At 39.3% G+C, this 12480-nt stretch overlaps 1 protein-coding gene across 1 annotated transcript in view; it reads right to left on the minus strand.

Annotated features, from left to right (window-relative positions):
* Nucleotides 1–12480, minus strand: part of LOC107743316 (afadin-like) — a 136113-nt gene that overhangs the window by 21793 nt on the left and 101840 nt on the right. Inside the window, exons 24-26 of the mRNA XM_016556487.1 lie at nt 10691–10771; nt 786–851; nt 167–240 (exon numbers count right to left, since the gene is read on the minus strand). Of these exons, the coding sequence (XP_016411973.1) occupies nt 167–240; nt 786–851; nt 10691–10771 (221 nt within the window). The remainder of the gene's footprint in view (nt 1–166; nt 241–785; nt 852–10690; nt 10772–12480) is intronic.

The following is a 12480-nucleotide window of genomic DNA, read 5'->3' on the forward strand; positions in this document are numbered from 1 at the left end:
AGCTCGTCAGTGAACAGCGGCTCTGTGTAGTTAATGCTGCTCAATGTGAAAGCACGCACGTGATGGAGATTTACCGCTGATTACAGAACCGGCTTTCTGACAAGATGCGCGTTAAATATCGCATGCGATTTATCGTGCAGCCCTAGTCCAAATGCTACAGAATTACCTCTCTTGTGAGAGGCCGACCAGACTTCGCCCATCCACGCTGAGCAACTGGTCTCCTGCAGCCAGACGCCCATCCTAAAGAGAAACATTCAAAAACAAGACTCAAACAGTCATTAAACGGCAAGGTTGAACTAGATTTGTACTTTTTATGAAAGAAAAAAATATATATTTTACAGATTTTACAGCTTCAACTCCAAAAATACAGGTGCATCTCAATAAATTAGAATGTCGTGGAAAAGTTCATTTATTTCAGTAATTCAACTGAAATTGTGAAGTGAATTCTTATGAAGTATTCTAATTTGTTGAGATAGTGAATTGGTGGGTTTTTGTTAAATGTGAGCCAAAATCATCACAATTAAAAGAACCAAAGACTTAAACTACTTCAGTCTGTGTGCACTGAATTTATTTAATACACGAGTTTCACAATTTGAGTTGAATTACTGAAATAAATGAACTTTTCCACGACATTCTAATTTATTGAAATGCACCTGTAGTACCGAGTACTTTCAATAGCACTAGTAAGTATGATAAATCACACTTAGTGGTTTCTGAAGAAATGAGGTCACAGCATCTGCATTTGCCCATAAAGAACATCACAATATAAATCAAACCGAACTCACCACGTCTGCCGCACCTCCTTTGACAACAGACTTGATGTAAATGCCAAGTTTGTCCTGTCCGGCACCCTAAATAACAGAAAAGAAAGATTATTAGCACTCTGGGAAAGATCTAAATGTCATTTACAGGCTTCACTAGTTCCGCTGTGGAAACTGCTGGACAAAGAAACCAGGCGCTCATTCATGAAAGACTATAAATCTGGAGCCAGCAGTGAAGACATTCATATAAATAAACTCATTCATAAATTCAGAGCAGATCTGAAGTAGTTTTTGTTCAAACTAGCCATGATTAACCCTCTCAAAATTCTTCATCCTATATCCTGGGTCAGAGGTCATCATCTGACACGGGCCATCTGCCTGCTGGACTGTGCACCCATTGAGATATCAGCTCAGCCTAAATGCAACTGCATGCTAGAGAAGCATCTTTCAAAATAAAATCTAGTAATTAACTTCAAGATAAAATGATGCATTCATTGAAGCCCTTCCTGCAGACTTGAAATAGTAATGCCATACAAGTTTCAACACTCAAACATAACATTTCTAACACGTAATGCTCCATAACTCTGCACGTTAAATGGTCTGTTCAAAGCTTTAAGCTGACGGAGCACCACTGACATGAGCTTTAAAGGGGTTTGTTTAAGGACTGCGGTTTCAAGTTAGTATCATTTGTTTTTTCCAATGGCTGGATTTGCTATTTGAGCAAGCAAGTACCCAAAATCCCCTGGCTGCTGCCAGAGGTTCTATTTGAGGGGGATCATGCTAAAAATTAACTATAAAAATGTGAGGTCTGTATTACATTCCCAGCCATCTCAGCTGTTTTCTCATACAGAAACACAAACTGCTCATACTCATCCACCTGACAAATCCTCACATCTGCACAAATATAACAAAACCAGCACTGTGACCTAAATGCAATTTTTTGTCTTAGGAACTGTTCACAAGAAAAGAGAAAATTGAATACTTCACTCGTTTGTGTATATTTGAATTAATAATAAACACATAAAACACAAAAGAACCAACAACGTGAAACCAGGTGGAAAGTGTCTAGAGGCACCATATTTGAATATGTGCACAATTTGAAATATTTTCACCTAATAAATATCTGTCGTTGTACAGAAACCTTATCATATGATTTGAGAAGACTAAACAAAAGTGTAGAGACATTAAGATTTTGTTTTTGCTTTTTTGTTCAAAAATTTGTCAAAAGTGACAGTAAAGAAAAGTCAGCTTTATATCACAGGAATACATGACATTTTATAATATTTTAAAATAGAACACTTATTATATAAAATAGAAAAATATTTTGCAATATTGCTGTTTTTACTGTGTTTCTGATCAAATAAATGCAGCCTTGGTGAGCATAAGAGACTTCTTTCAAAAACATTACAACAAAATCTCAGTTAACGTTCAGGATTTAACCACAAATATAAGGAAAATATCAACAGGTCATGCCAGTTATAAAGCAATCGGCCAAACTGAATTTTAACATTCTTTACAGTCTAAAAAAGTAAAAAAAAGAAAAAGCACTAAGTTCCACAGAACCTACAGCATTAAATCAAGGGTGGGGTCACCAAATACAGAAATTTGCATGCACATCACATTCAAAAGACAATAACGCAATAACACCATCAAAATGCTACAAAACCAGTCTACTGTGAGAACAGGTGATGAAATAAGGAAAACAGTAATGTAAAAATATGCAATCAGATGTCATAAATCATCTTGTGGTGCAGATGTGTAAAAACTACCTACCGCTTTGTGCTCTGATGACTACAGCACAAGTAACTTCTTTCCTGTATGTTGTGAGGGCGATAAGATATTATCCTGGACAATGGTCCCTCCTCATAGGGAGTATACACAACAAATGGGGTGGGGGTATTCCAAAGGATCAGCGATAATACTAACCAAGTTTTGGAAAGCTACTTGAAACATTTAGCTACATTACAAGCGCCTAAAGTTAAGGAGATCATTTAATTATTGGTTTAATGAAACTAATACTGAAACAGTTCAATTTGTTAACATCAGTACATGCATTAGAAATCCCTAACTAACAATGAACATGAATTAACACTGAACAATAATATAGATATGACTGTATTTGTATTGGTTTAATAAATAAATAATATAGAATAAATTTAATACTGATTTATATGAATTGCTGCATTAATATTTAATATATAAAAATTTACTAATAAAATGAATATTTATATACCATTGTTCATTGTTATTCATGTTAGTTCACAATATATTTATTATTTATAAGTTAACATATTAATGTATATGCAGAAATTAACATTAAACTACACGTAATTTTTGTTGTAGAAACAATTTTTTTTATCAGAAATTTCTAATAAACAACTACAAAGAATTGGCAAGTAGCTCATTGAATTATGTGAATTCATGTGAAATTAGTGAGTTGAAAAACTGAAATAGTATTTTTTTTTGTAAAACACTCAAACACAAAAAAATCGTTTTTTAAAGTGTAGATAAATAAATATATGCTGTAAAAGTGTTGTTCACCTAATGTATTAAGTGATGTTAATAAATTAGTTAATTAAAATAATTACTAGTTAATAAATTGAACTTTATTTTAAAGTGTTACCAATTAATGTATGGTTTCTATTTCTGAAGTGTAATGCTTGGCATCAAATATGTTCTGACTGGCTGTGACTGTCACACTGCACAATAGATTTGCACTTCCTTGTCAGTGATACCATTAAAACAAACAAGCAAACAAACAAAAACACTGGAAATCTGCCGCACACCTTCATCGGCCAGAAATTCTGCTGATGTCATTTCACAAGAGACATCAAGGCCTGCAACACACTGACATAGTACCTAATAGTGGTCGACCGATATTGGTTTTTTGACAGCCGATGCTGATATCTTAGAGAGCAGGGTGGCCGATGGACGATATAAAGCCGATATATATATATAAGTAAATTTTTTATTTTAATTATAATTTATATTTATTTTAATTAAACACTGTTACCAACAGGGCACTCGGTAATCTAGGAAGTTTGTGTGCATTGGGAAGCATATTTTTTTCAACTAAAGCCAAAGTAACACTCATTTTACATGCAGCACGCAGTAAAAATGACATGAATATGACAGTGCGCAAATGCATAAATCAGCATAGTTTGAAATAACGAGTTTAAAGTTGATCACGCGTCTCCAGTGAAGCTGAACTCTCCTCCTGTCCGGATTCAATTCGCACGGATCGACTGTCACGCAGAGCACACACGATCAGGCAATATACAAATGCACACTTCACAAGATCTCACAGCTGGATTCGACTAAGTCTGCAAGGTTTGTGAAATTCAACAACAAACAAAGAAGAGGGAGAATGTGAGCACTGTGTGCTCTGGCGCTGCCGTTCTCAGCGCCGTCAAAATAAAAGTCCCGCCTCGAACACATTGGCCAGGCAGAAAAACTTATCGGCCAAGGTCGATATTTGAAAAATGCCAAATATCGGTCGATATATCGGCCTTGGCGATGTATCGGTCGACCACTAGTACCTAATGCAACACATTGGACACTGAGTGCCTATTATTAACAAGTAAATAAACTGAAATAGAGATAAATAGAGATATGCCAATCTTGTGCACGTGAGCCGCTTCTCAACTGCTGTAAGGTCTCAACTTGTCTGAGGGAGATACATGTCGCCTGGCAAAGCCCAAAAGCGCTGATTAGATTTTGAAAGTACGTATTACGCTGTGATGAGAAACAACCGTTCAAAAAACCAGTCTCTCCACATTAAAGAGTGAACCTGCGGTGAAAGACACATGAGAAGTCCTGAGGTTGAGCTCTGAGGCAGGGCGGTTTCCATGCTGTCTGAACACGTCTGACGCAGGAGTCTCGTGCAGACCTAGTGGGAGATCAACTCGGCTGACCTTTCCTTAGGAAACCTGGGTTAAACTAGCTTTGATCAAAGCCAAAAACCTGGCACGCAGAACATGAAGCTGAGTAAGGTCTATAAAAGCCACTGATAAAAAACAGATGCATGTTAACAAGAGAACTAATTTCTACTGTTTTTAAAACAAGGGGTGAGGTGATACTGGCACAGAGTTCGTTACTGTGTGCTGGAAGGCTAAAGAAGTCAATTTTACTTAGGATAGGGCTTGTTTCTTTCTAAAAGAAACAGCTTTATCACTAGACTGTAAGCAACAGAAGAGCATATTTGAAACCCTTTCATTGAGAATACTGTCATCAAAATTTACTGAGCTCTCTTTTAAAGTTTATTATTTCCTGTGACAACAAAATAATCATTGGCATAGCACTCAAAACACTCCATGCAAGTATACAAGCACAAAATCTCATTTAACATGTTGTTGCATTATCAAAATGAGAACATTATTCATTAAAACACAAATATGTGTTACATTCTCAGAGTTGCTGAAAGGGGGCACTAGTGCAAACTGTCTTCCATGGTCACTCTTCCCTTTAAGGTCAAGACAGAGAAAAAGTTTGAAGAGCAAGTTAGTTAAACTGATTATATGTTTATCAGGGTTGTGCAACATTTAGAACTGATCTAAGAACAGCCTTAACATTTAAATTAAATTCCTAAATTGAGTGCAATTTTAATTGAGATAGCAAACATGATGGATAATTGGAATTAAAATAATAACTTAAGACAAACTTTGAATGCTAGCTTAAGATCTGAGGGTTTATAGGCCTTACGGACAGTATGATAGATATAATGATAGATAGAACGATAGACAGACAAACAGATCTATAGAAAGATAATAAGACAGACAGATGGACAGACAGACAAGACTGACAAAGCGATAGACAAACAGAATGATAGACAGATAATAAGACAAATAGATAAAATGACAGAACAACAGACAGAGAGAAAGACAAAACAATAGATGGACAGACAGAACAAGAGATGGAAAAACAGATAGACAGATCAAAAGACATAAGACAGACAGACAAAAGACAGATAGACAGCTAAATAGATGGACAGATATAAAAACAACAGACAAAGATAAAATTATAAATGAGAGACATAACAGACAGGTAAACAAATGGACGGACGGACGGATAAGATAGATAGATAGATAGATAGATAGATATGTGCATGTCACTGAGCGTGTGGTGTGGGATGGATTGTGTTCTAGGTGTGGTTGTTTTCACACTCATCTTTCCAGGGACACTGCCAGGAGCACAGCTCAAAGACATTTATAATGTCTGTGCAGCTAATAGATGTCTTGACATATCCAAATGTGAGTATGTGAACACATCTTGTGTTGTAAATAATATTTTAAAGGAGCTAAATGCCTCATAAGCAAAAATAGAAACCGTTATCCCTGCAGGTTTCTTCACAGCAGCAGGTTATTTGCCTTTCAGTGTGTCAGAGGGTTAAGGTCAGTAAACTTGGGGACGAACTGAGTCTGTTTACTTGAGGCCTAGCACTGGCTACAAGAACTTCTTCTCACACAACGTGATACCACAAAAAACACAGTTCAATCACATATTTACCCTGCAAGCTGCTGTCTGGCATAGTCGGCATGGAAAAATATGCTTGCATCTGCAATTCAGACATTAGACATTAACAGGAAGGTGTTGAAGTCTGAAGGTGTTCACTGATAACAGTACTTGGAGCAGATGCTCAAACCACAGAACTTAGTTTCCTTTGAAGGTCCTAAAACCACATGGAAGCAAGTAAACAAAGTCTACAGCTTCGAGGTCCCACCCTGACGCTTCCTGTCCACGGAAAAGCTTCCCAAACCTGCCAGTGCAAATACAGGAAATTGGAAACCCAGCTTAGGCAAGATGAGTGCCTTGCAACCGAGGTAGAATTGAACTTCAGTCTTCACACACCCCTCTTCAGTCTCAAAACACTTGTGGCGTATGGGGACCCGTATGCCAAACGCACAGCTTCCTGTTTAAGGCTTACGGTTGTGGATGTGATTCAGGGAGCTGCACGTGTAGGCATAAACGATCAAGTGTAATTTGTTAACAGCCCCAGGGAGTCAAGGCAGTGCCTGACCTCTGAACGAGATGATGGAGTCCACGGGGCACTAGGAAAACAGAAAATACATCTATTCACTGAAATTTGACCCGCCATCATCATTTCCTGCCCCGATTAATCACCCACAACAAACACAGCAGTCAGGAAAAAAGCAGCCAGGACAGTAGTTTGCTCCTGAACGTAGCTGGTCCTTACCGACACGTCTAGACGGATGGAAGACAGATGGACTGCTGAGGCTGTCGGCTAATGGTGGGTGCAAAATATCATGACTAACACAAGAGGCTTTCAATAATGAGCTGCTTTCAGCCGACGGTCTTAATCACGTCTGAGTGGCCTCCATTCCGGCTCTAATGATCTGCAGACTCTTGGGCTGCTTGCTTCAGTTAAGAAAGAGACAAACAAAAAGGTCTGCCTTCCTTCACGGTCCGCTGGCGGTGCATTTAGAAGACAGATCAGTGTTTGGACACAAGGGAAATGTCTCTCCTATGAATCTTTTATTGTAAAAAAACAGAGTTATGTCCAAGACATGAGTCACGACTCAATTTAAGAGTTTGGTTTTACGTGCAAGCTTGACATCCTTTGTTTCAAACATAAGAATGCCCCCAAGTTTTCCTAACTAACAACTTGGGATTGTCCTCTCATGTACTAAAATCATGCAGCCCTTCTTGAATGACACATCTGTAAACTTATAAATAGAAAATAGTGTCCAAAGGGTCATAATTCCCTACCTCTTCCCTTCCGCTCTGTGGACATGCAGAGTCAAGGTACGAAATGTCACAAATGTGATCATCTTGATGAACGCAAGCTGACAGCTTGAAGCATCTCTATTTAGACAATTGTAGGGGCTTGTCAGGTTTCATTTTGCCTGAGGACTGAAGTGAACTAGTTCTTGAGTAGGGGCTGCACCCACAAACGTCAAAAGATCTCATCCCAAACCACAAGAAAGAAGTCCTGGATACCTAGAACAGTGTTTTCATGGCCATGTTTTCTTTTGAACCTGCGAACCAAAACAAAGTCTTTGGCACACCGCCACAGTGGGTGGCCATACTGGTTTCTCTTCATATCAATTCAGATTAATAAAAGGTTAGGAGACATAACGTTTGCAGAGACTCCGTGCAGGGCTCACATTCTGTTCTCCACTCTCCGAGTCCTCAGGAAATCCAGGCTCGAGTATGGGAGTCACATCCTTCTATTGTTGTCATACATGAGATCAAGAAGCGCACAGAGAAGGAAGTCAGTGAGCTATAGTGCTCCAAACCAAGTACACAAACAAACAAAAATTAGTTTTGCTTTGAAAAGTTAGGTTTGGCAATAAAACAGAAGACCGATCCTGAAGGCTTTGATTCTTGTGGCAACAACTCATTTCGGGGCTGAAGAAGAATGAATCCAGAAACGTGGGAAAATGTCAGGTAGGCACTCGTCAATGTGAAGTACAGAGGTCAGGATTTCCCTTGTTCTTCCCCCTGAATCTCAACACCATCCCAGAAGAGCTATCATCACACAAACACCTGCAGCCTGAGCATATCAAGCCCTGTGACGGTAGCACGGCCATCCAGCTGGACTGACCCCGCCAGATTGTTTGCAACAAGTGATGATGAGTTACTAACACTGCAATACATGGTGGAAAACTCAATGTTCAGAGCTTGCAATCATTACGCCTGTGACTCTGATTACAAGATACCGTTGTTTCTTTTTCCACATTTAAGTTTGAACACGTAGAAACGTACAGTACAACGTTATCTCAATCTAGCACAGGACAAAATGAAGATAGGCACCTTGCTAAACTATTCTTTATCTGTACAGTCACTCTTTTGTGTTTTTTTGTACGTAAACTGATATAGTTTTTAATGTGTGGCGAGATCCAGTAGAGAAAATTACCACCTGTACAATGTGCACGTACATGTTTGTGCAGTCTGGTCGCATGACTCTGTTTACATTGGCAAAACCTTGCTTTCTCACACTTGATAACATTCACCGGAATTAATGTGTGCAAGCGTGCATGTCCTCATCCGGCATCTATATAGTCAAAAGCACATGTTTCAGTTCCTAGAAAATTGATTGAAGTCATCAACTGATCTCCATTTTGCAACAGTGATAACATCTTTCAAAAAGTTGAAATGAGCAAAACAAGAAATAACAGTACTTTTACAGCATTTACTAATCTTGATTAATGTTATTTTTACTTATGCTAAAATATTTCTGTTGTATAAATGACCATTAGTTGAATGAAAATGAATTAACAACAAACAATAGTGTATTTATGAATGAAAATTAACCAACGTTAATGAACACTGGGCCTTATGTAGTTTATGACACACAATGATTTAAGTAATGTTAACTAATTGAACCTTATTGTAAAGTGCAATCCTGACGGCAAACTATAATCCAACTAAAATCACCGTGCTTTTTAGCACACCATTAATCTCTCAGTGTTTACTTGCTCACTTTCCCACATTAAAAAGACACACACTCCATGTCAAGTGATTCCTTACCGGCTCCTTCCTCCCGACCACAGAGAACCACATGGTGCTGTGCTCTGCTCCGGAGTCGAGAATGAACGGAGGAATCAAATAATAGCGGTCCACGAAAACTTATCCAACTGTTTCAAAAGCAGGCAGGTCTACTGAGGAGCAACTCCTGGGCTACATGCTCAACACAATATGCAAATATCTGAAGCCAGTGTAGAAAATACCACATCCAGACTGTTATTTAAGAGAAACTCCCACAACTCAATAACAGTTAGGTGAAGTTTTAGCGCAGTTCCAGCTGCGTCCCAGCTCCACAACGGGACAAATCGCCTCTCCTCTTTAGATCCACCCCTTTGTCCCAGAGAGCATGCCTTACACCCCTTTTCACTCCTCCTTTCCTTCTCCTCCCATTTTTCACTCCTTCTCTCCTTTCTTTTCCCCTTGTTCTACCTCTACCAAACTTTATACTTCCTCAGAGACACTCACAGATGAAAATAGAAGCAGTAAAGGGGAGGTTTTGCTATGAAAACGAACAGTTCCTGTTAACCCCCTTCTCCTCCCTCTACACCTCCCTTGCTTGCCTCTTCTCTGTCCCTGAACCTGACGCACATCTGGTGGGAAAAACGTTCTTCTGTCCACCAAAGTGGTGAAAGACAGTCTACTGAACTGCAACTGTCTGTTCCATATAACCCACTGAGAAAAAACCCAGTTTGAAAAATTAAGAAATATTTACTTGCACAGTAAAATCGTAAACTGGTCCATGTTGGATCTGAAAGCACTTTCTAACAGCATATATCAGTCAAACTAGTAAGAGTTTAGAGTATAAACAAAACCTTAATTTGCAATGTTGACATCAAAACTAACGAAACGAATCGAAACTTTCTATGCTTGACAAGTTTAACTGGTCGAATCATGCAAAACATGTAATATTTTAGCATATTAACTGTGCTGTAAACTCCAACATAATAGACTGCATTTTGTAAAAGGGGTGACGACCCAGAAGACATTTCCTTCTGCTGAAAGCAGCATACTAGAAAAGCGTTCAGTCCGACAAGGAAACAGAAAGATTTGCTTATGATTCCATTTCGTATCTGAATGTTTGACAAGCATACAGACTAGCTTGTGACTGAATCAAACAAAAGCATGTCCTCTTGAAAGCACATCCCTGTTTAGACCGTTTGTTATGACCTGAGCCTAGGAAACTATGCCACTCCTTTACTTCCCACTCAGAATACAGCAGCCACCAACATCAGAAACCAAAAACCAATCCTCAGAAAGTTTAAATTGTTCTCATCAACTGTCAAACTAATCGGATCTAGTTCTATGCCAAAACCCAAATGCCCCCCTGAAGGATTTAGGGTTTCATTCAATTACTCTCTAGATCAATTTTTATCACTGCCACAGCGGTCAGATCCATGCAAGAAGATCACAGTCTTTGAAAGGGGAGTTATATTAGTTCTTACCTTGGCTGCCACAATACTGAGGCCCATCCCATTGTGTTTCTTCAAAGTCACTGTCACAATTTCCGGTTCCTTCTGCATTGGCTGTAGAGAGAGAAGACAGGGGATTTTACTTGGGGGTAGGGGGGGTGGTCACTATTGTAACTTCGGCTTTAGGTCCACGCTGCTTCTGGAAGCTGCGTCTGGTGGCTGTTCCTAGAGAAAATTGAGCTAAGAGGAGGAGGAGGAGAGAGAATTAGGGAGGTTCTGCCACTGCTGGTTCTCAGAGCACAGCCGACCGCAGAGCGAAACGGCGGGCGCTGGAGACGAGTCAAGAATGAAAGCCACATGTGTCGGCTCCAGAGTGCATCAGGCCTCAGTGGTCTCGCTTACGCACAGGCCAGGCCTGGGAGAAAGAGACCAGCTTCCCACAGAGAGGCACCGTACCACTACCTCTACTTTTGCGAGCCCCAAAGTGTAAATGGTGCACATGGCACGCATTCATTGTACAGGGACCTTTAGCTATGCTGCCCGTCCGCATTGTTGAGTACAGCTTTGGGGGTGGGAGCAGAGCTGGTTTAAAGCACAGTGGAGCTTTATGAACACTGATGGGTAATGCAAGAAATGTCCTTGGATGCTTTTGGTAAGGTTTTACAATAGGCAATAGGGCAAGCAATTTTAGCTTTGTTAAAGCATGTTCCTTTTGAAAAGGATTTTCTGGCATTGCTATCTTAATTAATGAACGCATAGACTACTAGAAACTCAGCTCCATCAGTAATCTAAAATAGTGTCTAAATACCCATTTGCTATTGGTGAACATTTTTTTCCCCAGCCTATAGTTGATGTCTGTCAACAAGGAACAATGCTTCAAGTGATCACTTGATCATAAACATATTTTTTTATCTTTAAAATAATGTGTTATAAATAATGCACAGTACGACCAGAAACTGCAAACAAGGTACAATATGTGAGTTTACGGTAAGCATTGGTCCTGGGATGGCTGTAAGAAAAGGATGTGGGAGTGGGTGGGTTGGTTTGGCACATGATCAAGCTGCATTCATCAGATTTCTCTGTGGTATTTAAACGCGCTCCGAGCTCCAGCTTTGTCTGCTGTAGGGCTGACTGACATTGTGTAAAAATAAATAAAAAATAAGATTATGACATTATGTAACAAAAAAATTCACTTATGTAAAAATACGAGAAACAGACTAATTACAGGGGAGGAGGAGCATTTAAGGGCTTTGTGTGTTCAGGGTGAGGAGAAAGATATAATTTACAGCCGGTTCTTGGGCACTATGGTTAAATATTGCCCTCCGTGGTGTAACTAGTGTTGGCTGAAACCTAAGAGAATGTTAACTTGTCAGAACACACACACTAGCAACTGACATCAAAAAGATCTATCTATCTATCTATCTATCTATCTAAATGGCTTAATAACTTACCAGTTCTGACGTGTCAGCTGAGAAGTGACGGTCACAATCGGCTCCTTCAAAATAGATGGTCCAAGTTCCCGGAGAGCGTGGATGAGGTGTCAATCGACAGAAACCTGGAGGAGAATGAGCAGATCAGAACACATCCACTAAACGATAAAATTTCAAATCCACTCACTGTCTGTGTCACACACACTCTTGCTCTCTTGAAAAAAACAAAAACAAATACTGATAGGAATGGCAGCAAACAGAGAGTTGAACACAACCTTAACAAACCACATTCCACTGGCATCACGTCAGCCTTAAAGAAACAAAGGCAACAACCTCTGATTCACCATCCACCTGATACTTATTGTGCACACCGCAACTGACATCAAATGCTCT

Source organism: Sinocyclocheilus rhinocerous, unplaced genomic scaffold (assembly GCF_001515625.1).
Source record: "Sinocyclocheilus rhinocerous isolate Xijiao unplaced genomic scaffold, SAMN03320098_v1.1 scaffold827, whole genome shotgun sequence".
In the NCBI taxonomy this organism is placed as follows: Eukaryota; Metazoa; Chordata; class Actinopteri; order Cypriniformes; family Cyprinidae; genus Sinocyclocheilus; species Sinocyclocheilus rhinocerous.